Genomic DNA, 25873 nt, shown 5'->3' with positions numbered 1-25873 from the left:
GCAGTAAATGCATTGGCATACAAACCCTTACTTCTCTCTTCTCCCTTGTATTTATGTTGTTACACAGTTTAGTTTTATGTTTGATTGGCTTTCATTTTATAGATATGTGGACTGTGTCTGTGTTCACAAAGACACAGAATTAATAGGAGAATTAGCTTGTATTGTCTAGTATTTTTCACTTACATGTAAGTAGGCATGTAACCACACTGTTTTCCCTGTTCATAAGTTGTCTGCCAGTGGAAAGTGGTGCGCAGTGGCTTGTAGCTGAATGAATGTAGTGCTAGTGGGCACTATGTGTTTGCAAGGACACGATGCTGATGGAGGTGAGAAACTTGCTGGTTCCTCTAAAGCTTTTTGGGATGATGCTGTGGTAAATAATGCAGCTACAGGCACATGGTAGCCTTGTCTTTGATACAGCTTCTGTCTTCTACTTCGGTGTCTCACCAGGAGGGGCATAAACAGACCTGCTGTGACAGCACACAGAGCCCAGGCTGCAATGGGGACCTTTCTGGTAACTTCATCTCTTTGCTACCGTTTTGTGTTTTATGTACATCCATGAACTCATTACATTTTACCAAAAAAAGCCTTCACTGTAATGAGCATCTTGTAGAGGTTTTTCCAAAGTTTTCAGTGATCCAACAAACGATGAATCGGAGGCATGGAAAGGGAAAGAATGTGAATGACAAAGTAAATGTACTTCTTTGGGATGTAAAAGCAAAAACAAAATTGACAAGATGAGGTTTGAATATACTGCTAAAAACGTTGCTTTATCCTCCAGTCTTAGCTATGATAGCATTGCAACTCCTGCTTAGCAGTTGGGGAGGTTTATCTTCTGCAATGGAAGTACAGAATGTGAAGACACTGCAGACCTTCCCCGGAACGCTGATCTCTAGCCGTGTAATAAGAGGGTGTGTGGTTGCTGTGCACAAACTTGGTATGTGCTGCATGGATGGAAGCTGGGCAATGGAGAAACAACACTGACACCTAGCCTACCTCTGCAAAGATCACTACTTCAAAGTTCAGCATCTGCTTTAGCAGGCTAAAAACCTGTCTGGGGCACACATATGTTGCAGGAAAGTAACATTCAACATGAGAACAAAAGAAAACAGCTAATACAAGTTGGTCTAAGAAGATGGTTAGCTGTCATAAAAGGTGCCTTATGCATACAAATATGTTGGCCATAATGGCTAGGACAGCGTTGCTAGGTGAAAAGCAAACACAGTCTGGAAGATTCAAGTTTTCATTCCTCTAGAACTGTAAAAGAGATGGACAGTGGGCAGCTGTTGTGTTTAGAAACAGGTGACTTGTGAGATCACTAGTGAGAATGGAAAGTAGAGGTCCCTATTAGAAAGTCTTTTGAGTTGGTTTTTCTCTCCAAGACTCATCTGCTGTGTGCATTGAACATCACTGATGGGAAAAGAGGTCTGCTGATCAGACCACAAGGGACTGTGCATGGCAGTGACATCTGGTTTTTCTGTGTGTGCTTCCCATGAGCTTCCCAGATAGTATCTCTTTGCAGGGCAGGATTTGGCAATGCTGATAGAACTCTGAGGTCTTATCAGTCCTTTATTTTATGTAGCCATCAAAGTACTCAGAAGAGGAAAATTGCATAACCATTAAACAGAAACTATGTAACCTAGAATGAGTTACCAAAACACCTTTTGTATTATGCATATTTTCTGGCCTAATTATATAAACATGCTTTATTATTTATAAAACTGCATCACTTCAGAATTTAGTACTGTATTTCCTTTCCTCCTTTCTGCACTACTGAATTTTGCTCTTAAGACTTTCAGAGGTGCATTTTCAGCATACAGATTTAGGACAGGACTGGTCTCAAGTGGCACTGTAATACTAAATATTAAATAACTGATTCAAACTGCAGCCAAGAGGAAAATCAGATGACAGTCAAATCTTAATCCAGAAGATTGAAGAGGAAAGCAATACAGTTTTCTCAATTTATCGTACCTCCTGGTTTGCACATCTTAGTGAATTGTGCATAACTGTCTTCTTCCTCACATAGCATCTGCTTAACCATAGTGCAGAAACTGTTTTCCATTGCATGATCCAGACTAATTCAACAGCAATACCATGCCAAAAGAGGCAAGAAGATTTTATTAATTTGTTTAGTTACCTATGTATTCTTTTTTTAATTAACATTTTTTTATATCTACTTGCATCTGCTAGGCTTTGTGGAAATGCGGCAAATTATCACTACAGAAATCTGGGGAGGCAGCAAATTGGAATAGTGGAGCTACTTCCATTAACCATACAGTTATACTTGTAGCTTTGTATGAGACTAGGTACCAGGATGGAAGATGAGTAAAGAGTGGAGCGTACTGTTTGAGCTCCTATTTATTGGATGGATTATGTATTTTTTTTCAGTGCTGTGTCTTGTATTTCTACATGATTCATTGCCTAAAAAATAGTGTCTTTGGGGGAATTATTTGTTGGTTTAGGGGTGAAGGGTTGCTTTTTGTTGTGTTTGGTTTTGGTTTTAACCTAAAGTTGGAGTATAATAGGTTCATAGACAATGTTACAAATATTAAGAAGTTGATCCAGACGTTCAGAGTTTTTTGGGATCATCCTGTAAATAATTGTCTTTGGATGTAGTCATCTAGAAGGAATGCATACCTCTGGCTATGTCAGAAGCAACATTAATTGGATTAAGTCTCTTGAGTGAATCAGAAAATTGAAGACTGTTGTACTGTATTTGGGGGAGCAGAAATATGCAATTTGAGGAAAAAACATAAACTGCTTTAAGTCATAGTGAGCATGTGTGGAACTTAGCGATGCTTCCCATTTAAAAGAAATAGACATTCAATATTGTTTAAAATTAGCCTTAGAAATGCTTCTTTGAGCACTTTCACTGTGAATATACTCTTCACAGCCAAAAGAAACCATTGCAACAAAAAGTAATTTTCAGTCCCAGCTAATGATTCTGTAGCCCAGCCACATGTTTGTCCAGTCCATTCAGATAGTGGGGATTAAAATGGAGAACAGGCTATGTAATGGCAGTTCAAGCCTTCTCATCTCCAGAACCAAGACCTGCAGCTGTGGAGTTTGCATTAGGCTCAGTTCGATTTTCAGCCCAAAGCCTGAGCCCAGAGGTCTGTCAGTCACTGCCAGCAGCTGAGCAGTGGGTAATGGAGAACAGCAAATCTGACATTTTACTGAAGTATATTTCCATGGAAAAACTTCAGGCATCTGCAGTTTCTCTGAAAATAGTTTTCAGAGCCAGAGAGCCAGTTTCTTCTACTGTAGGCAATGTGGTGAGCCTATGCCTAGCTGCTAAATAAGATGATTTTTTTTTTTTAATGTTAAGTGTTTTGAAGTGTGGCATTCTTACGTTGCTGTTTGTGGCCCTGACTGTAGCAAACCAATGCAAAGGCATCTCTGTAAATAACAGCTACAGTTTTGGAAGCAAAATGGATTTTGTGTTTTTAGCATTGTGCATTTGCTGTCTCATGTTTGGTTGTCAAAAGTTGGATAGCTTTGGATCCTTGTACACCATTGCTGAGCAGCAGACACTGGTTTGGCATCAAGTCCATAAGCACTGTGCACTGCCAAGTGGGTGCTGTAAAGTTCTGCAGGACTGCCAATGTTCACAGCCTGGTCACTCAGTCTTCCTGCAAAAGAAATGGAAGAAAGGGAAAACTGCAGGAGCAGAAAGGCCTTGTGCCTCTTCACCCTTACCCTAGGAAGAAATGTCCATTTTTTCTAGGAGAGCAGCCATGCTGAGCTCACTGAGCTGGACAGCAGGTCTGTGGGGAGGATGGCATCATCCTGACAGAGAGCATGAGCCCCATGTGGTGAGCTCTGCAAAAAGTACGGAATAGGGGCATGCTTTACTTGAGCACTGCTTGAACAATTTTTATTAGCTGAAGTTTAATATCACATTTCAGAGCAAAAATTCAGAAAAATATTTGAGGGACAAAATTCCATCAGTGTGATGAAGAGAACCTGACTAGACATATGCATTAAATCAGTGAAGTGCTTGCTCAAGTGGGCACGTAAATAGTTTTTGCTGAATTGAGCCTACCATGGGGTATGGCAGGTTAGCTGGTGGAGGCTCTCCAACTTTTCCATCTTTTTAGATGATGTTCTGTATCCTGCTGAAGCATCTTTAAAATTTCATCAGTAGCTCAAAGTTAAAAGGGTTGAGAGGTTAAGAAACTGACTGTGCTCTGGATTGGGAATGCATTCAAACACAGAACAAGAGCAGTCAGATCTGCTGCTGCACCTTTGAGGGACTCTGCAGCATTTAAGACTACATTAGAATGGAATTTATCTTTCTGTTATTCAAGATTCACTTTTTAGTTTGACTTTTTGCTGCAGTGAGTCACATTCACATTTGAAACATTGGCCTGGTAAGCAGCAGCTCAACCTGCAGAATTTGCCAGAAGGTTCGTCCATATATAAACCATTTCATCTTATTCTGACTTTGAGCAGACCAGATGCAATCCTGGTTCAGTTTGGAGGACTAAAGTGAACCTCATAAACCTTATTGAGAGCAGACAGATCAGGTCTTCCAGAACATTTGTGCCTTGTGTGCTTTCATGCAGGTTTGCTGGATTTAAACTAACTTAAAAGTCTTTCAAGCAGCACACTTTGTGTGTGTGTGGGTAGTTCAAGTTTTGTGTCTCCATACAGCTGACCAAAGGAATGTTGGAAGTGTGAAGGACAGAGTAAATTCTCACAAAACAGAGAAGCTTCAGTTGTCATCTGTCAGTTAAGTGTGAATTGCTGTGGCAGTTGCCCACGATGGAGTGCTTCACCTTGTGGCCTCCTTTGCATGGCTTTAATAGGGCAGAGAATATTGCTGGGGGGAAAGGCGAGCAAGAGACATCTTAGTACAGATCTTGTCTTGCTTTTCCTAGTCTCTTGGGCTCTGCTACTGTTGCTTTAGAAGAAGTTGTTTTCCCTGTTGCAACCAGCTGTGAACCAAACAAGAGCAGTATCCAGTGACATGTGGACACTCAGCATGAGCAGCTGATGCTTGAGGACCTTAAGCAGGATATTAGAAAGGGTACTAGAAAGGGTTAATACCACTGGCCAGGCATCTGCCCTTCCGTGGGGTCTGCAACTACTCAGACTGTGCTCAGGCTAAGGGCATTTTCCAACATAAGATTTGGGACTGTTATCTAGGACAAATTCAAGACATCACTTCGTCAACTACCACTTTGTGACTTCAGCTGGAATTAGACTTGATAACCTCACACTTAAGAAAGATATCCTTCTCTTCTGTGATGTCCTGTGCAGACAGAAGGAACATTTTGCCCAAGTTCCGAAAATGCAGAGGTGGTTTGGACGCTGGACTATACTGTGAATGGGTGTGATTACTGCTGGTAACTGCTTTCCTTTATTTGATTTTCCTCATCAGTGGGCTGCTGTGGGACCCAAACAGAGGGGTAAAGAAGTACATACTGTAGATTGAAATCCATCATTCACATTAGAGCACTTGTGCAGCAAGAAACCATCTAAAGTAGTGGTAAAAAAGTGCAGGAAACTCCTTGGACTTCCTTGTATGAGAATAAGATTCCAGTTGGGGTATTGAGCTGGGAGAATTGCCCTTTAAAGTCTGCAGAAAAAGCAGCTAGCTGCTAGCTACAGGGGAATGGAAAGCCTTTTGTTGCTTTGTTGCCACCAGAAGTAGCTGGTTAACGGGGATAAACATGCCCGGGGCCAATTCTGACTTTGCTTTGTTTAGAATTTTTGTTTATTGGAGTTTGACCAAGCCAGAAGTTTGTAGGATAGCTTTTGTGCTTGTTGTTCAACAGGAATGAGCTTTTTTCTATAATTTTTTTTTTTTCTTTAAGAAGTTAGCACTTTGACTTGGTCTATCACTTAGTTCTTAGCCTGGCTTCATCTTCTGGTGGTCAACCCAAGTTCACTTGTTTGGCAAGTTAGGGAAAGAGAACATACATTATCATATCCTTGTGTGCGTCTATCACCTTTGTAGCAGTTGAACAGTTGTAGCAAGTTGACTGGTTTTGGCAGACCCAAATAATACCCAGTGGCTCTTGGCTCTGAAGGTTTTCTGAAGCTCCAGGAACTTTCCTCCAAGGCAATCAATGGCTTCAGCACAAATCTATAGCAGTGTCAGTGCTTTGGAAGGTGGGTGGAAAGTTAGATGGGAATATTGGTGTTTCTTAATTTGTTTGTTTTGGGAAAGGGTCTTTTTATTTTTTGGAGGGTGATAGCTGCAGGAAATGCTGAAATCAGAGTCTTCCAAATGTCCATGCAGACTGAAAAATCCCTGACTCCCACCAGCTAAAACTCAATTATTAACATATTTCAGATATATCAGACTACCTTTGAACTCCTCTGTGGAATATTGCATCTCCCAACAAGCAAGCTAGAAAAGCCCTTAAGCATGTTATGAATTTTCCTTGGAGAAATGTGAAATAAAGGTGATAAAACTCTTTGCAATGAATTTATCATAGCTGCTCACACTCAAGTGTGAAAGGAGGGCACTGAAAGTGCTCATCAGTGAATAGGTTAGACAGGTTTTTCCACCTAATATTTTTCTTTTCAGTGACAGCCTTCAAACTTTCTCTAGATGATATATGTAACCTTGAAATTAAATGGCAAGTTTACTAGCTGCAGGACTGGCCTAACGAGAACTTGCCACACAAATAAATCCTTCCTTCATAATACTACCCTTGCTGTTCCTTTCATCTGCATGATATGAAGGTTTCTACCAGCACAACTAAGATTTTGCCTCCAAGTAGTCTATTTTCACAGTATCTTGAAACTGCCAGCATGAAAATAGTGAGCCATGTTACTACAGTGACCAAACCCTTGTAGGGTTTGTTATTTCTGTCATATCAGTTTAATAAATCAATTTCTGCAGTGCTATGGAGAATAGAATGTAAAAGAGAGTTTCTGTTCAACTGAAGTATCACTTTTTAAATCTCGTTGATGTTCTTACACTCTCCTCAAACTGGCAGAGGGTTATTTATGTATGACACAATTGTCTTGCTAAATACTCGTAAAAGTAGCTTTGAAGAGAAAGATTTGGATTAACCTTGTTTTACATGGGAACATTCTCAGTTTTGCAATCATTCCAGTAATATTTGAAAGCACTCCAGTGCAAATTAACTGGAAGCTAATAGTTTTGCCTGTGGAGAGAAAGTTGTAAGTGCTGTAAAATATGTCATTGAAGATGATTCACTTTGTAGAATTGCTTCACACTAAGGAAGCTGAATCTCATCCTCCTATAAATGTTACGAATATTACTTCTCTGGTGTTTATATTAAGCATGCATGTGTAGTCAGTCCAACCCTTGGGGAAAAAAAAAACCAGCAAGAATTCCTTTAGTAATTTATACTGCAAGGTTATGATTTCATTTCCTTAGACTTCCAATAGCTCTTTCCTAAGTGAGTGATGGGTCCAAATTATAGGAAGTTATTCTGTCTGTATTCTTTTCTTGAAGACAGGAGAAAGACACAGAGGAGAGGATGATGTTGTATTAAATCTCCTGGTGATTTCTCTTATTTTTCCTGGCATCCAGTTCTTTTCTTCTAGTTTGCATCTATCTGAAAAGAAAAACCAGAAGCCCAGCAGTTACTCCATGTGCATTTGGGAAAATGTAGATAATTTTTTTCAGGGGATGTATGGGAAGTGGATGTAAATTGTATATATATATCTGTATGCAGCATATCTATCTGACGCAAATGCACTCCCTGAAAACAAGTGTGAAGTGCTGGAATCTGCCAAGTGAATTTCCAGCTCATTGTGAATGATGCTTCTCGTTACTAAAGAGTCTATTTGATTTGCAGTACTCCCAAGTCAACTGTTGAAGTCTTAATAAAATTTCTTACTATCTTTTTCCTGTTATCTAATAGCAGGTGAACTTTCCTGCAACAGATGGGCAAATTGTCCTCTCTCTTCCACTGTCCTGCTGGTTTCACAAAACTTTTAAAAACTTAATTATCCTTGAAAATGTGTGAGGGTTTTTTCCCCTGTTTAGATGCAATGAGCCAGTATTTTCAGAGAGCTAATGAGAAGTCAAAAAAAGTGGGGAAATGAGTACAATGTTTGATAACGAAAGTTGTAGAAAACCAGACCAAAATTTTGGTTCAGCTTCTGTTAATGTGACTAGAGTGTGGTGGTTTGGCAGTGCTATAAGAAATCGTGGGTTGAACTGTAAAATGTGTAAGTCTGGTATCCTAGAGTTAATCTCTTGTACCTTTTGCAGGTGGAGATTTACATTTTACCTTTATATATTTACCTATGGAGTACGGTTCCTGAAAAAGGTAGGCACTTATATTATTATGCTTTCATAACACATCACAGACTTGAAGTCTTGAGCAGGTATAATATGAAGCACAGGCATAAAGACTATGTTCACAAGGAGTAAAAATTACAATTTAATTTGCATTCATAAAATGCTTTGCTACTAACAGTGGTAAGGAATATAAGTTCTTATCAATATTTAATGGAGTTTTAAAAGAAAAATAGGCATAGCAACCTAGTTCACTTCATTTCTTTCCATTTTCATAGGCATTAAACTGTCAGTAAGGATTACCAAAGTATTAGTCTCAATTCCTCCATCATCCTTGTTTAAATGCCTCTGACAGAGGTTACTTTTTACTGACAAACAAAATGCATTAGTGTTTTAGAAAAAAAAATTTTTTTGCCTATTCTTTTGTCTAATGTAGTGTGGAAGGAAATTTCTGCAGAGTTTCCATCAATGCTGTGTTTCAGGTAGTTTAAAAAGAGAAGGGTATCGATAGCTTCTAAATGCTCTGACATAGGTCTGTTAACCCTGCCATAGAGAGTAAAATGGATTTGTGGTGCAAATTGTTTTTACAGTGTGACTAGTTCTCAGAGCTTTTGTGCAAGTCAGGCCATATTTGTGCAATTCTGGGAGGTGAAATTGGGGAGAGGTGTGCACTCAGTGTGTTCATGTAATCTTTGTTTTGGTCAAAAATTTGACACAAGAAAACATATCCTGGATGTTTCTGGTGCTTTGTAAGTAAAAGAAGTTCTATTAGTCTCTTTTATGTCTGTAGTTCTTGAGGATGTCCCAGGTGCAAGGCAGATTGGTGTAAGCAGGAGTTACCCCCCTCAGCATGCAGGCACATGAGAGCTGTTCTCAGCAATTTAGCAGTAGTCAGCCCCAGAGGAAGTTGTGGGCCAGAGCAGCCTGCAATTGCATTCTCTCCCTGCCTCCTTGAACACTTATGTTTTTTGTGTACTTCATCCATTCCCATGCTGTATGGTCATTATCTGGTATTTTGTTTTCATGATTTCATAAATGTCTGTGGTATGAAATATGAGAACAGTTTTAATGGACAATTATCACAGCCCAAAAGGTTACCTGGCCTGTGGGCGTGTGGAGATCGTGACTTTGGGTTCATAGGATTCTCCAATACACAGTGGTTTTGTCATCTGAATTTTTCTACATTACAGCAAATGCTACAAAAATCACCATTAGCAAGTATCACAAAATCACTATCAGAAAACATTCCTATGATTAAGAAAGCAAATCTCTGTTAGCACAAATAAAGTGTCCTTTCTAGGAAAAAATCGGAATGCCAGCATTTCTATAGACTAAGAAGGGTACAGTAAATGTGTGCTTCATTCCAAGCCATTGTGAGCTCTTTCTAAAGGCTGAGTTGACGTGCAAAGTGCAGGATGTCTTCCAGTTTAGCATATCACTGCAGTTTGAGAAGGGCTGGCTGACATAGTAAGATATACAGATGCTTGCTGAACAAGGATCTGTTGTGTACTTCTGCTGTAATTTTAACTTTCAAAATATTTCATTTTTATGAAGAGAAATTGTTCATTATATAATTGTGTATGTATTTATAATTACTCATTTATACACAGTGTTATAAATGAGTCTTGTAACATTTTATGTTATTGTCATTATTCCAGTGTTCTGCCTTGTATACCCCAGGTTTTTCACATGGAAATACATGTAAATTAACAAAATTAATGATTGTGATTGTCTTCATATTTGCATTATCTCCCTAGTAACATTGTGTAACAAAAGGCAGTACAGGCCTTTTGCTGTTCATCAAACAGCCAAGATTTTGCTGAATCTACTGAAGTGCAAGATCTGGGTTTGCAAGGAATAAAATCCAGACCTGAAAATCGGAAGGGAAACCCTTCTTTCAGAGCTTTGTTATGGTACCCAAGTGGTTAGTTCTTTTTAATCTGTCTTGGTTTTCTAAATGGAATAATTGCAAAGAACATTTAATTGCTTCCTTAAGAAGCTAGTGAAAGAAGTTAAGCATAATAAATACTCTGACAAATTTGGTAGAAAGATCTTTCCTTCAAAAAGCTGTTTTGCCTGGAGAAAGAAAGTTCATATCATAGTCAGCAGCTTCTTACTGTGCTGAACTACAGCAGAGGTCTGAATCCTTTCCAATAACAAGGCCTGCCTAAGACCATCCCTTAGGTACCTAGTCCAGAAGACTGATAAACCTAGGCACAATGGCAGTGCCTACAGGTGCAGTTCCATCCCAGCAACTTGTGCTGCCTTACTGAGAGAGGGCATGAAAGGGTGAACACCACAAATATTCTTGTTTTGAAGAATGGAATATGCCACCACATAGCACCAAATTCGAGATACTCACTTTGACTTTTAAAACCTAAGCTAATGTTTAATTAATACATAACCTTGGATTGTTAGATTAGACATTTTGATACAGTATGTCTTTCAAACATCCAAATGTAATAAGAACATATTTTTTAAAGGGAAGGTACATTTTGGTGTTTTTCAAAATAACAGAATCATTCCAGGTTGGTTGGTTTGTCCATTTCTGGATCGTTAAGATCCTTGATTTGAGAAAACTGGTTTTGCCATCTTGAATGGGAAGTGCTTCTTATAAATTGGTCAGTATGACCGTAACTCTTACAGGTACTTCCTTTATAAAAGTGGACCAACTCAGCTGGACAAAAGACACTCCCCAAAACACTATGCCCAATGCATCACCTCTTTTGTAATTTCTTTGTTAGTTCTTGAATTGCCAGAAAACAAAATATGCTGTTTTCTATATTACTGTCCTTCCCTTCCAACTTGATCTAGCCTCATTACAACCTGCCACTCCTTTGCTTTGCTGTATGTGTTGATGACTTCTTGTTCACATTTGATTCTCTTATATTTTCTTTCCTTAGTCTGAGAGTGAAATTCACCTACAAGACTGGCATGGGGCCCGTCAATTACTTAAACACCATTTTGAGCTGATTTTGATGTCCTTTGTTTTGTGCTGGCTCTTTGCCTAGAAGTGAATTCCACCTTTTGGATTCTTTCTGAAAACACCTTTCTCATAATGCCCACAGCACATGAATCATTGCTGCCTTGTCTCTACTGTCAGCTTCCCTATTTGCTGCATAAAGAAATAATACTGCATCAGTGCAGTATCAGCAGAAGGGTGGATGTCAGTGTTTCCTTGTGCCCACCAGACCACCCAAGGAAGGTCTAAACAGGATATTGTGGCAAACCACCATTCTTGCAGAGGGTCATTGTAACTTGGGTGATTTTGTGGAGCTTATCTGGCATTTGGGGAAGATGTGTCCAAGCTTAAGAAGCAATAGTTACTTAGGAGACTTAATCAACTCTGGTTTAGTTCTGGAAGTATGATACTATCAGTGTTACATACATGCCAATGTTAATTTATTTTTAGAATGGTGTTGACTGACTACATTCAAGTTTTAGGTTTGCTTGGGTAGAGCATCTGGCAAGGAAGAAGAGGCCTAGGCTTTCAGCTTTGGTTTTTGCTTCCTACAGAAGCATGCGAGAGCTAATAGAGCTGTTCTTCAGAGCAGTTGTAACACTCTGTGAAATGACATGGCAAGCTTGTCTTTGTTATTGTCCATGACAGCAGTTAATGGCTGATATAGATGGAAGAAATTTCTGCACCAAATAAAGCAACCTGTAAATTTTTTTTTTGTTACAGCTGCACATGATACATCAATAACTTTGACATGCTGTATTTTCTGAGTACATTGCTGGAGATATAAAAATTTTTTCTCACTGAAAGCTATGTCTCTTTATTGAATTCTTCTTTTGGGTTTTCTCTTTTTCCAGTGACAAGTATATGCTTTTAGGTTATTAATCAAATAATAAATATTACTTTCATTGAAATCTCAAAAAAACTCAATACACAGGGAAAAAATGTCTGATACAAAGCTTTGTCACTGAAGTTTGCTCTGTTGCAACAGAACCTATCAACCTACATGTTTTAAATAAGTTTTTTATTATTAGTGTCTGCAGGACATAAAGTAGATGCTGGGAGATAGATGGGTTTGTCACTTGATCCCATAGCACTGTGTGTTTCAGAACATGCCCTGCAGTGTGATGGCTGATGCACTTAGGGGATGAAATAGGTCATCATAATTAGGATTTGAAGTCACCTCTGTTATTTTTGATACTTTATGAGAAGAGGGAATCAATGTAAATGTAGGTTAAGAGTTTAAGTAGTCCACATTCTACCTCAAATCTTATATTCAAGAGCAGATTTGGTAATGAGTATTCTTCTGTATGAGGAAAATGGACCAAGGTACCAACTCTGAAAGAGAAGATGAAGCTTTCTTTGTTATTAGCTGCCAGCTCCAGTCTTCACTGTTTTCTGGAGAAGATTTAAATTATTTGTGACTAAAGAGTGGATGGCCCACAAAATCATTTGATGTGAAGCATTCACCTTTCCATCTAAACCTCATTGCGCCCATTCTTGGTGAAATGGCAAATGCTAGATGTGACCATCCCCTCTTAGTTTTCAGACTTCTGAATGTTTTGACACTGAAGGTCTGAAGCCAGCATTCACTACAGCATTCTTTGTATCTTTATAAATCAATAAGATTTGAAGCGCAAAATATAAGTAATTGATTATATTTCCACTCTGATCATGTATATGCAAATTCTTCCCTTTCTGAATGAAACTGAGATTTTCAGCACTACCATTTGTTTCATTTGCATGTCTACAAAACACTTCCTTGCAGAGCACCACACCAGTAGTGACGCCAACAAGACGTTAAGTTCTGGTGGCATTAAATTGATTGCTTTACTTATCCTTAACATAGGAATGAGATAATGTTTTTGTTGTCTTTGGTAGTTTTTGTAGTTAAATAAATGGTGGCTTTGCTCATTAAGAGTTAATGGTCTGATTGTGCTCCAATTAAATGGAAAAAATATCATTATCTTTGGTGATAAAGAAGCAGAGCAAAGAGATCAGGATTGGCTTGTTTCTTGCTTGCTCATCCTTGATGCTAAGCAATGCCTGTATAATGCTGTAAAATGGAAAATCTTTACAAAGATGGATGCAAAGCCTCCAGGTGACGTACATAGACTTTTCACTTTTAATTTCCTTCCTTTAATTGTCCACGAGAATTGCAAACTTACAAAAGAGGATTAATTTTCTCCAAGTCTTCTGAAGTCTATATTGAGATTTGGAAACGTGAAGTTTCATGTAGGTATTCTGCCGGGAAAAGGATCATTTGCCTGGATAAACAAATCTTGCTATTTTTCAAATTTAGTGTTGAAGTAAGGCAGATGATACGAGTATGATGTGGCTATATATAAAAAATGCTGGGTGCAATAAGCTTCTGTATGTATGCAGCTGATTGAGTGTCCTTCCTCATGAGTCATCCCATACTGAAGAACTGAGAGCTGTCTGGTGGGAAGTTATAATTTCTAGTGGTACATGTAGCTTGCAGAAGAGCAGGGAAAGCCATGTTGAAGTATAAATTTGACTCCAAAAACCTGCTCAAGTTACATAAATGTATGGAAGGCAAATAGAAAATAGCAATGTTGTATGAATGAATAGAAAGCCTGTCAGGTAGAGCTCCACTTCTGCTGTTCCTCTTTCTTGAAACTACAGGATATTTCAAATGACGAAAATGCAGTGCTTATCCTCATATGTGCGCTAGCCACTGAGCCAGTGAGTTTCTGTGTGACAGCAGAAGATGCTCTGTTAGTGGCCCACAATTTCTGTGTGCATGTGGAGAGAAACTGGCTTTGTGCTTTTTTGCGAGAGTGTTGCATTCTGCTGCTTGGCTGAGTTGGCTTATTCTTTGATTCTTTTTGGAATAAAATAGCAGCAGCAATATATGCACATGTTACAGCCCAGAGAGAGTAGTGTAGAATTTGTAAATGCCATTTTGGAATGCTTGTACTCCAGAATTTTAGAGCCTAAAGTCAGACCACCTTCATTTGAAATACAAAAAAGAGAGCATGTCAGTAAATTGGTGGATGGTTATTGACATTGTTTCTGTATTACGGTTCACATATTATTGAGGTTGTTAACCTTAGATGAAGTAAATAAATTGATATGCACAACCACTTCATGAAACTGTTGTATTTGTGGAAACAAGCATTTCTGTGATGAAGATTGTAAGTTTGTATCATGTGGGAAATAAGAGTGGGACAGTTTTCAAACCTAAGGTCATACTAACAGTTTAAGTGGGGTTTTAGTTAGCATATTAATGATACTGTTCTGGGAAAAAATAACAGAATGGTTTGAATGCAGAAATTAATAGTTTCAAATTCTTCATACAATTTCTCTACAGTGCATTGAGAACATCCTTCATGGGGACTCTCAGACACTACTCTCATGAGAAATATGGAATAAATTTATTTTTTCTCAATATTGTATGGGAATCAAGAGGACATCATTCATGCTTACAATATTGACAACAACTCTTCCCACTGAAAGCCATAATCTGTAATACCTGAGTTCCCCAAGGCAGCAATTGATAGTTGTGACTTTCAAAGCTTTCTGGTTTAATGCTAGAAAGATTCATCATGGGTGGGAATCAACATTAGTTGATTCTAAACTGAACTGAAAAAAATGTACTGCAAAAAACCAGCAACTGTCAAACTGAAAAGTAAATTGCTGTATTCAAAATGTCCAGTGCTCTAGATCGTTTTCAGTCTTGGTAGCAGTAGGATAGGCTTGATTTTGTCATAAAAGTTCCTCAGTTATTGGAAAGCTATTTGCAGAATGCATTGCATGTTACGTCGTTTCGATCAGAAAAAAATTACTTGGATCAGAAAAAAATTACCTGCATCAGAATGGTCAGTATTTAATTTATTGTTCCCATCTTCTCTTGCCACACCTGCTGCATTTACTTTTTCATGAAACTAATGCTGCTGGATATTTTGCAGAACATAACAATACAAGAAATGCAGCATCTTGGAAAAATTCATGCTGCTGCTTGGAATATGTCTTATCATCTGATTCATAGAATAAGATTCCTTAAAGCAGGCTAATTTTTTTCTGGTTTTAACGCTGAGATACTAAAGCATGAGTTTGGGAAATAATCTGCCACCTTGATTTAAATCAGAACTGACTCTAGAAAGCAATACCATGGCAAGAGCTGGGCAGCAGGGAGTTTACCTCCAGGGCCCTTGATAGCTCCTTCATTCTTGAATCAATTGAATCAGGCGTTCTGTTGGGCACTTTTTCTGCTCTAGTCTGCATCTCTTGTGATGTTTCCTTCCCATGTTCCACCCAAAAGGTCGTTATATTATCTATGACTGAAGCCTTGTAATTCCTTTTCTTTAGTGAGCTTATTTGCCTGATGCTGGATAAATATTCTCATTTAAATGTAGAATGTCAGAGGCCACTGTGAAGCCCTTTTAACACAATGCTGATATTTGATATTTTACTGTGCTATTAACAGAGGGATAATGTGATATGTGTGCCACTCCGGGTGGAAATGAAGCCTGCCTTTGGATGCTTTAAAATTGATTTGGATTCTCTGGGGGATTTTATTAGCTTTTTTTTTTCTTATTTTCTTTTTTTTTTTTCTTTTTTAACTCATAAAACCAATTGCTGAGTTCCTGCAAGTGATGAAAATTTTTAAGCTACAATAATTTTTAATGTTAAAATCGAATTATAATCTTAGTCCTGTCTGTGAAAGCGGGGCTGAGCATTAGGTGATTAATAAAACATTCTAATTCACTGAGTGAGCAGGAAGGAATACCCGTGCTCCAGAGTCTTTTGAAGAATGCTATTGTGAGAAAGGGGAAATGCCATATTACATTTTCAAATAAGCCATGAGTGGAACAGGTTTCCAGGAAGACCATAGTTAGATCCCATCTCATGGAAAAGGAATTTGTTTCAGGTATCTCTTCAGAAGGGCATAAAAATTGTTGAGACCATTTAGGAGAGATTAATAGTGTTTTGGATGCCTGAGATATAAATCATGACTCATGCTGTGAGTAGGATCAAAGTTAGTGGAGAAACTTAGTTTGAAATGACTGTAGCACCTCAGTGTACTTAAACAAGGAAAATGTATGCATTTTGGACAACGAGGCTTTGTAAGAGAAGGCAAGTGAGCATAGGAAATAATTTGCTGTGTAAACTGTTGAAAGTTAAGATAACTGGATCAGGCAAATGAGGACAAAGCTAAGCAAGCTGGCAGAATTTATTTGTGCCTGAAAGGAAACTGAAGAATTTTGAAAGAAAAAGCAAAAGGAGAATATCAATGATAACCTAATTCAGTAATAGGACACTGATAGCAGCAGGACTTTCAAATGTAGACAATAGGACAAATTTTACATAATCATGGGACGGAAAAGCAACACACTAATTTAAAAAACACATCTAATCTAGAATTGAATTTCACTTTATCTGTTTTGAATCCAGCTGGGAGTATTTAATAACATCAGAGTAGTAAGTAAATGCTGTGTAATCATCAATTTGGCAAGTTAAGCTGATACTGAGCCATATACGGCATCTCTACTGCTTGTGCATTACACCATGGTTCAGGGCAGTCAAAGAGGGGCTGCCAGACCTCATGTCCCTCTGTGGACTGGTTACTAATTTTGACTTCAGCACAGTATTCATTTTCTTGACAGCCCAGCTTTCTGAAAGATTTAAATTTTTCAGTGTCCTATCATAAAAATGACAGATCTAGAGGAAATACTTCCCAAAGTGTTATATTTGGGCAATTTTATTATAAAAAAAGATTTAATTAATCTATAAACTATGGTGGTTCATTCATACCGGTAGCAAAGTATTAGCTGAGCACTCTATTGCCATGAGCTTTTCATGTTTTGCTATTGAAATTAATGAACCAGTTGTATTTTTCACACCTAATTAAACCTGAGCAAAGGCTAAAGGTTTGGATATAAGAATAGGTTATTAATAATGTAACTGGTGTTTTGAGTTGCCATTAATGAGTTGTACTCACTACTGAGGGAATGACAGAGCAGGCTTGCTGTAGTCTCAATTAAACTAGTAAAATCTGTAGAACAATATGTATTTTTGTACTATATGTGCTTCAAATCATTAAGCTGCTTCATTTTATCTTTAAAGTAGTAGGGAAAAAATCTTGACAATAAACAAATATATTATCAGTCATCTTTTGGGTTTTTTCTGATTATATTCCCTTCCAATGTTATCCTGTCACACCTCAGAGCTTTCTCATTTTTTCTGCTTACTGATGGTCTTGGCTATTGGCTATTGAACAATGTCAGGTTAGCATGGGGAAGTACTTACTGCTGTAAATTTGAACATAATTCAGAGTTTTGCTTCTATTTTTTACCTGTTATTATCTCAGAGGTGATTCAGGGAGTTTGACCATGGATTTTTGTCCTGTTCCCAGGATTTGTAGGCTCAAGTAGACGAGGGAGAGAAAACTCTTTCCTCTTGCCCAGTTACTTTAGGTTTTTTGCTGTGGCACAAATTTACTGTTTATGGTTTTATACTAAAACGTAATACAAATTTGTAATTTATGAAACAAAATCATATGCAATCCATGATAGTGTTTTCATCCCTACCAGCCAGTCTTATTGCTAGTTGTTTTAATAGATCAGTTGCAAAAAACTGCAAGTCATGTCTGAATAGATCCACCAGCAGATGACAAATGGAAACAACAAAACGCTTTTGTCTTTGCACTTCCTCGGCGGGAGGGGAAGGTGAAAAACAAAGGGAAAATGGATGTAACATTTTGTGTAGGTTTAGACATTTTGGGAAATTATTTTGGCTGTCTTAGTTTGCTTTAGAGAAGTACATGTTATCATGGTCACTTGAGTCAGAACTGAGCAGGAAAAAATTATTGCAAACTGTGGTTTTATATAAAAATTAATTGACATTTCCCCCTTCGGTCTTTCTGTCAGAGGAAAATGCAATATGAGAGAGATTCTGTCACTCAGATTTTTTCATTCAGTGCTTAGTACTTGTGACATTATTAAATACACCAAGAAATGTGATTCTTGGGATGTCCTCAGCAGGGCCAGGAGTTGGACTTGATGATCCTGATGGATTCCTTCCAACTCAGCACATTCTGTGATTCTTAGTATTTCAGTTGTAAAGAGACCTGCAGCCCCAAAGGTGAATTGCCCTGATACAGTATATATGCACCTCAAAAAAATGCAGTAGTTGCAGGAGTGGAAGGGGAATAAGCTACTTCAGTCTGCCCTTACTCATTGTTGCTTAGGGTTATGCCTCGTTTTAGCTGTGCTCAGTGACTGAAGTGCTTAGAAATGGGTTCCTCTCTAGTGACCATCACACTGGTGTGGCTTTTGGCCTGCCTGTTCCAGCAACCTGTCTGAAGGAGTTCTGCCGTCTCAGTCATCTGGTGGGACTTGCATGTATCTCTGTGTTGAGAAGCAGTCAGCTCCTTCCACTTGGGTTTTAGTGGCAGTACTTGAGAGTGGGGAGTTCACTAATGAAGGGTCTTCTTCACCACCTGGCCATAATAGCATTATGTGATTCAAACAAATTCTTGCCTCTTTGGGCATAGATATTGTCCCCGTGAACTAGAGAAAACCTGTATTTCCTATGAAAAATTCTGCAGTTGCAGTAACTTTATAATTTTCAGACTATCAGGGATCATTTTGAGATCTTGCTACAATGTGCCCATGTTAAAGTACAGTGAAACACACCAGCTGGGGCTTTTGTTTGGCTTTTGTCTCTGTAATGTTTTTCCAGTAGGCAGTGTAGATTCATAAATACCACAATCTTAAACATCTGGGTTTAGGCATGAAATTTTACCTTGGTGCTTACCTTGGAATGGAGTTGCTCTTTCTACTAAAAAATGGCTCTGTCTCCCTTTGTGGACTGCAGTGGTGAAACATGTTATATGTCAGTGAAGCAGACCACAGTGAATCCTACTAAGGAAAGTAGCTGCCTCAGAATTTCCAAAACTCAGCCTCAGGAGTACAATGAGGAATCTAATAACACTTCCCATCAGCACGTGGGATGGAAGTCAGTGGCTGGGCAAAATCAGACACATATACTCTGCTGGCAGAGCAGCCACAGATAGGAACTGTAATTACATGATGAGTTTAATTATTAACCACTTTCCTGTATGCCATTGAGTAACCATAGTATCAGAGCGCAGAGCTCTGGGAAACCTGGAGCTTTGTTGAAGCTCCAGCCTGTAGAAAAATTAGGAGCAGTCTGAAATCATGCAACACTGCAATGATCAGTAAGGGTTGAAGTGCCCTATTTTATTTTATTTTATTTTATTTTTTTAATGATTTGCTCTTGGAATTGTTCCTGATCTCTTAAAAGTTTAACTTTATGCAGGTCTCCCTCCTACCAAGGTATGGTTTTCCAAGTGTAAACCTCAGTACTCTCTCTTAACAAACTAATTCCAGGCATGCAGTTATGTGTTGTCTTTTTAAATAAAGTAAATCCATAAATATCCTCTTAGATGCAAGTGCTAGGGTAATTGATGTGATCTGGCATTGTGATCAAAAATAGAAGACAGCTGTAAAGCTACCGGGTCTACAGCTGCTTTGCTTCATCAAAGGGTTATCAGGCATCTGGAGAGCTCGAGTGAATGTGTCCACTACTTTTTGTGTGCTCTTCTTACAGTGCAGATTTTGGAACTACAAAACACATGGATTAGTGTTGCTGGGAACTTTAGCCTAGCTCCTGTAATATTTATACAGACCTTCAGCTGCTCTAAAATGTCATAGCACCACTAGCCACTAAACTAGCTGTGGCCAAATAGTCTTTGCAAATGTTGGCATTACACATGAAGGCAAAAGTTCTTAGAAGTTTTGTTTACTATGAAGCAACTAGCAGAGGAAGTGTTAGGGGAAGAAGGTACACAAAAGAAAGAAAATATTTTAATGGCTTGGCTTGGTAAGGGGACTGGTGGCTCTCTGGTAGAGTAAGGGGCGGAGAGGCTACAGTCACCAATTTCTCTGGCTGGAATGTTCTGCTTTTCTGCCCAGGGCATTTTCTTAATCAATATCAGGACCCTTCCAGATTCTAATTCTTTTTACCAGCTTCCTTTTTCACATGAGCTGTAGGTTGAAATTCAACTTTTATCAATACAAGACATAAGCACCAAATCTCTGTAGATGATATTTTTAAAGGGAAAAGTGAATGCATGTGTGGAACTCATTCTGCCTTTTCAGATACCATTTTATGTAAGTACATCAAAACTTGAATTCATATTTTTTCTAAAAGCTTTTTTTTTGGGCACACATATACTTGCATTTGAATGCCAAGTGCATCTTCCAGTTATTGTTATTAATCTTGGCCTTTATAAGTTCTTCCATATTTTATAGTTTCCCATTAGTAGAAGTATAATTTTTAATTATGTTTGGAAATCAGCAGTGCAGATTGCTGAGAGGAAAGACTGAGCACTGTTCGTTGCAGAAGCATTTTCTCCCCCAAACCTTTTTTCTACAGACACAAAGCACTATACTCTGGAGGACAAAAAAAAAAAGCAGAAACTTAGAACAGCTTGCTTAGTCACAATATGTGAAAAGAGAACCTCGGGAGGTTCATCGACAATGTGTCATATTGTCTTCTCTTCCGTAGTTAGCTGTGCCAGGAAATACCAATGACTGCTTGGATCTGTGAAAGATCTATGAAAATGCTATCCCTGGTGTGAGAAGCAACTGCGTCCAAATTAACAGTCACTTGAAGGAAGAACACACACAAATTGATGCAAAATAGTAGCCATGGATTTTGTTGTTTTGCCAAGTTCTCTTTGTTCCCAGCATGGTGTTTTGTCAGAACTCAGTGATTTTGTGGATGGAGGGAAGCATACATAATTTAGATGTGTAGGTGACTCGCAGTAGTGCCTGCAGAGTGTCATTCCACAGCTCAGCCTGTGCTCTTGACATCATTGGCTGCTAAGGTTGTGCCTTCAGAGCCTAGTATGCTTGGCCAGTAGAGACTGGAAACTTCCTGGTGTATTTTTTAAATCAGTGGAACTTTAGTATGAGAAATTCTTAAGTAGTAGCAAAGCAAATACAACAGTAGCAAAGGAAGATGCTATACCCAGGGCAAATGTTCAGAGGATAGTAAGAAAAAGCATACGTCTTTAGGAAATCAGAGAATTTCCGAGACATCCTAAGTCTGAAGTCCTTGGAGGCCAGGCAGACTTAGTGGAGGATGATAGAAACTTCTAAAAGCTGACTCAGAAAGTTCTGGTTGTTCCTTTATGAATCTTCTGAAAATCAAGAAAAATAAAAAAGAGTTTCATTTTCTTTCTGCTGGAGAGAAGTCAGCTGCAAAATATTGATACTTGTGGGAAAAAAAAAAGGTCATTTGCTGTAACTTGTAAAACAGTAGTTTGTTTTACGACAGTTAATACCAAGGAGTTTTTCTGTAGGTAAGAGAAAGAGAATATATGCAGAAGCGGATATTTTCATGGATATGTACATGCTCCTTAAGAGTGAAAGGCTGCAGTAGTCTACAGTTATGCTGATCCTCATTGAGCCAAGTAAGAAGATGGGGAAGGAAGCCCAGGACCATTGTGGAATTTGTATCTAAGAGATTAACTTATTGAAAAATCTTTTGGGTTTTCCATACATGGGTGTAGTGATTGTAACAGCTGAACATAGAGCCCCTGGCAGGGGAAGCTAAGGAAGGATGCTTTTTGTGCTGCAAGGTAATCTAACTTACTTTCTAATGTCAGCAGCCATTCAGTATGCCATGCCAAGAGGATACAGGTGTTGCAGAAAAAAAAGGAAATCAAGGAATTTTATTCACCTCTAAGCAAGTGCTTGTTCAACCAAGTGATGTGCGAGAGGAATCTTTATTAATACACTGAAAAAGAAAAAAAAATGCTATAATCTCTAGTTATAACTGGGGGAAAACAAGCATTGAGATATTATTTGATTTAAGCAAGTAGAAATGCGCAAAAACAAAAACCAACCAACCAATGAAGAAAAAAAAAACCTAACCAAAAAAACTACAATGCAACACCCCAAAGCAACTGTTAATTATGAACAATTGTCGTCCTGCTAATGTTACAAAAGGTGCTGCTGACTAAAAAACCTGTCATTTTCATTTCCTGGATAATAAAAAATGTGTCAAAAGTGTTAAATGTTACTGTATTTTGCAGTGAACAGAAAGCTCATAGTCTCCTCCTCTGCAGTTGCAGTTTTGGGTAGATGAGGTGTAAAGCTCAGGATACCGTGAGGTGTCTGTCTGCCCATGTGAGCAGGAGCCACTGTTCTGCCTGCGCTGGGAGAAGGCAGCTGTTGTTGAGCAAAAGAGTATGGCTGTGTCATGCATTGTACATGTATCAGACAGTGAATGTTTGCTCCGGGGGTAAGAGCAAATTGCATACAGCATTTCTGGGGCTAAGTCACTGCTAATGAAGAGGAAATCTTCTGGCCTTACTTGGTACCACTCGTTTCTGTGAGGAGCAAGAACCAGCTCTAACATGATGAATGTAGATATGAATGCCATGAGGCATCTTTGACTTCTTTGCCTGGATCAGCCCCAAAAAGATAAGATCAATAGAGCTTTGCTATAAGTATATATTATTGTGACTATAATTAATGGTGCTAATTTCCGTTCTACTTAATATTGCTTGTAACTGTCAGAGACAAATGATATAAAATTGTATTCAAACACATTTAACTGAGCCAGATAGAAATCTTGGCCTTTTGAATTTGCAGAGAACTGAACATGTACACAGTGAATGCTCTGTATTGTGCTGGTTTTGTTGTACAGGTTCAAAAACTCTCTAATTTCAAAAGCAACATAATTTTTTTTTTTTTTTTTACTAAGGATGTCTTATTTTGATTTGAAATGTGTTTTGAACATAAATTGGCTCTAGTGAAATGTGGGGATTCTGTCATCATGTTCCTGGAATTTTACATGCTGGATTCTGAAAAAACTGCAGGCAGATTATATTTCTTTATTTGATGGAAAATTCAGAAGATTTTCCGTACTTACCTGAGAATTTAGGAGGAACCCTTTTAGGAGTTACAACATGCCCTCATGGTCAGGAGTAAATCAGGTACATAGAAGCTCTTTGTGATACTCACAAATAGAAAGGCTTTTATTGTACTGCTTTTTTTCCCCCCTCCATTTACTATCAAAACTGACCTTTCACATACTAGATACTAGCAGCATTTTGAGCAAGACCTGGTGATTTTCACTTCTTAGTGCTTTCTGAAAGCCAGGGGCCAATTAGATGCTTTCTCTAGAGTTAAGTGAATGAAGCAATGGATACGAAACAGCTGAAGGCTTCTGGCCTAGTAGGCAAACATCACAGATAATTTGGGAGGGATTTTTGGGCTTTTTTTTCCAAAATCCTCAGTAATTCCCTTGTCTCAAGAGAAGTTTTATTTCCGAAGGAATTCTTTAAAACTACTCTCTTTAATCACAGAGTTGGAGAGAGGTTTGCTGGAGTTTTTAGCAGATATTCGTGTAATGGAATTAACGTGATTTGTTCCTTAATGCTGTAAATCTCAACAGACTGAACAGCTGTTTACCTCCTCTGTCATTGATACTGCATTTATTTTGCACTGCATCAAAATGTGGTAAAACTTCAGTTTCCATCTGAACTCCTTTATGTTCTGTACTGCAGGGTGTCAGCATTATAGGACTGGTGCTTTGTGCCTGGCATAATTTAGTATTGTTTCTAGCTTAAGAGGGGCCTTTTTCAGAGATTATATACCAAGAATAAGAAGTAAAATGAAAAATTGGGTATTCAACAGGAAGTAAAAACAGAAACTTGCTTTTATGGTCATCAGAAAAGGGTCTGTTGTGGAGCCAAGTCCCTGACCTTTTCTTCTTACCCATCATGGGACTTTTCAGGAAGAGCTGTCTTTTGCTTCATGGTGAACTTGCCTGTTGTGAGGAAGTTTGCAGACATGTCCTAATAGCACACACAGGACTCGCTTGTGTCCTGGAATATCAGTCTTGGGTACTTTACGATTAATCCAGCTTTCACTTATGTGTCTAGGTCTCATACTGCAGACTGTGTGAGCTGAAGCCTCTGCAGAGTATTCCACAGCTGTGAGGTTCACAGAGGATTAAATAAGATCCTTCTTGGTCCAGCTATAACCATGGTTTACATGTAGGTGTTGGGTGCAGTCTAGGGCTCATTGTGGAGGTCAGAGAGGAAGGCTGGACTTAAGCTCTTCCTCTACCTCTTCCCTAAAACCCTCCAGCCCAAGCATAACCCAAGTGCCCTGCTGCTAAAGCTGTTAAGATCCAACTCAGAGATGCCAAGGCAAGTCAAGAGGAGGGGAGACTGGGGAGGAAAGAAGGGTAAGAAGGTGGTGTAGGAGCCCTGCTGTTCTAATCCCTGTTGCCTACATAGGATCCGCTAGGTTTCCAAACAGCTACTCACAAGCATTTTGTCTGAGATGGCAGCATGGCTTTCTGAGCCTTACGTGGCTCAGAAGGGGCATGTGGTCTGCAATGTGTTATTTGTCTCTGAGGCTTAATGCACACATTACATTATTTGTCAGTTTGTGATACCCTTTAGGGCTTTGTGGTTGTAGGTTCCTCCAGTGAGGCCTATTTTATTTAGCAATCAACATTTTAATTGCACATAAACCTGTGTATCTGTAGCTCCTGCAGCAGGCATCTCTATGAAGAGGCCTTAAGATGTCATAATATTTGAAAGAGAAAAAATATGCTTTTTTTGTTAGGACCTGTATTTTAGGCTGCAAAATAATTGGGTAGGAAGCATCTCTTATCTCTCGTTGAATAGGATATGAAAGACAGTTACAGCTTTTCAGACCTGTCTAAAACTATGAATTATCCTAGAATATTTCTATGGGTCTAATTTAGGAGGCTGTCAGACAGAAATAGTTTAGATTCTGTATATTGTCTTGCAGAGGGGTTTCCTTGGCTGTTTCCAAAGACTTTTTTTTTTTCATGAAATGAGGGGAACTTGTATAGCACAGTAAATACTGTGGAGACGTTTGAACCAATTAATTGCTTCCATGAAGAAATTATTTCTGATAGAGGGAAGGAAAAGTTTGGATGGACTTTTATAATTTTTACAGCATCCTTGTGAGAGGCATATCAAAAACTCTAGGTCTGTTACTTTGAATGTTGGTATGCCTCTCAGGTTACTGTAAGAATTATTCTTTGCCATTTCAGGAGCTTTGGGGATATGGGTGTACAAATTTTATTTTATCTTCTTATTCATTAATAGGCAGATTCAAAAATACAGGAAGAGCCTTTAATAATCGTATTTCATCACTGTTGACCAGCAAAGGCTGTAAGGGTCTTCTGTAACACAAATCACTATCAGAAGTTGAGTATCAATTGGGAATTGGACTGTAATTCAGACTAGGATTTGTCCTTTCTTTTATTAATGTACCTATCCTTCTTAGCTAGCCTGATTCTCAACCTGGTAGAATCATTCTGCCTAGTGTCCATTTTCTTGCTTTGATGCTCACCCATTGTATTTTCATTGAGTTTGTTATGGTTTGCCTGAGCTGAGCTGCTCCACCTCATGGTGAAAACAAGAATATGCCTTCTCTTGTACAGTGAGGATTTATTTGAAAAACTGTGATCTCGGGGAAGCCTTCAGTGCAGTAAATGTATGCTGTAAGTGCTGCCTTCACCCAGGAAACTTACTAATAATGTTCTGTCCCCTTTATACTCTAATTTAGAGGAGATAAGGTTATGTAAATGAGTTGCACAAAGTTCTTAAGTCCACAGTTTTCTTTCATGTTTCT

At 38.5% G+C, this 25873-nt stretch overlaps 1 protein-coding gene across 2 annotated transcripts in view; it reads left to right on the top strand.

The window, feature by feature from the left end:
* CERS6 (ceramide synthase 6) overlaps positions 1 to 25873 on the top strand; it is a 110487-nt gene that overhangs the window by 48842 nt on the left and 35772 nt on the right. For both annotated transcript variants that reach the window (XM_085066537.1, XM_085066536.1), the window contains exon 4: positions 8204 to 8261. In XM_085066537.1, the coding sequence (XP_084922663.1) occupies positions 8204 to 8261 (58 nt within the window). The remainder of the gene's footprint in view (positions 1 to 8203; positions 8262 to 25873) is intronic.

This window comes from Lichenostomus cassidix, chromosome 7 (assembly GCF_008360975.1).
Source record: "Lichenostomus cassidix isolate B80296 chromosome 7, HeHo_3.0, whole genome shotgun sequence".
NCBI classification, from domain to species: domain Eukaryota; kingdom Metazoa; phylum Chordata; class Aves; order Passeriformes; family Meliphagidae; genus Lichenostomus; species Lichenostomus cassidix.
Note: the sequence above shows the minus strand (reverse complement) of the source record. Positions and strands in the feature narration are given on the sequence as shown.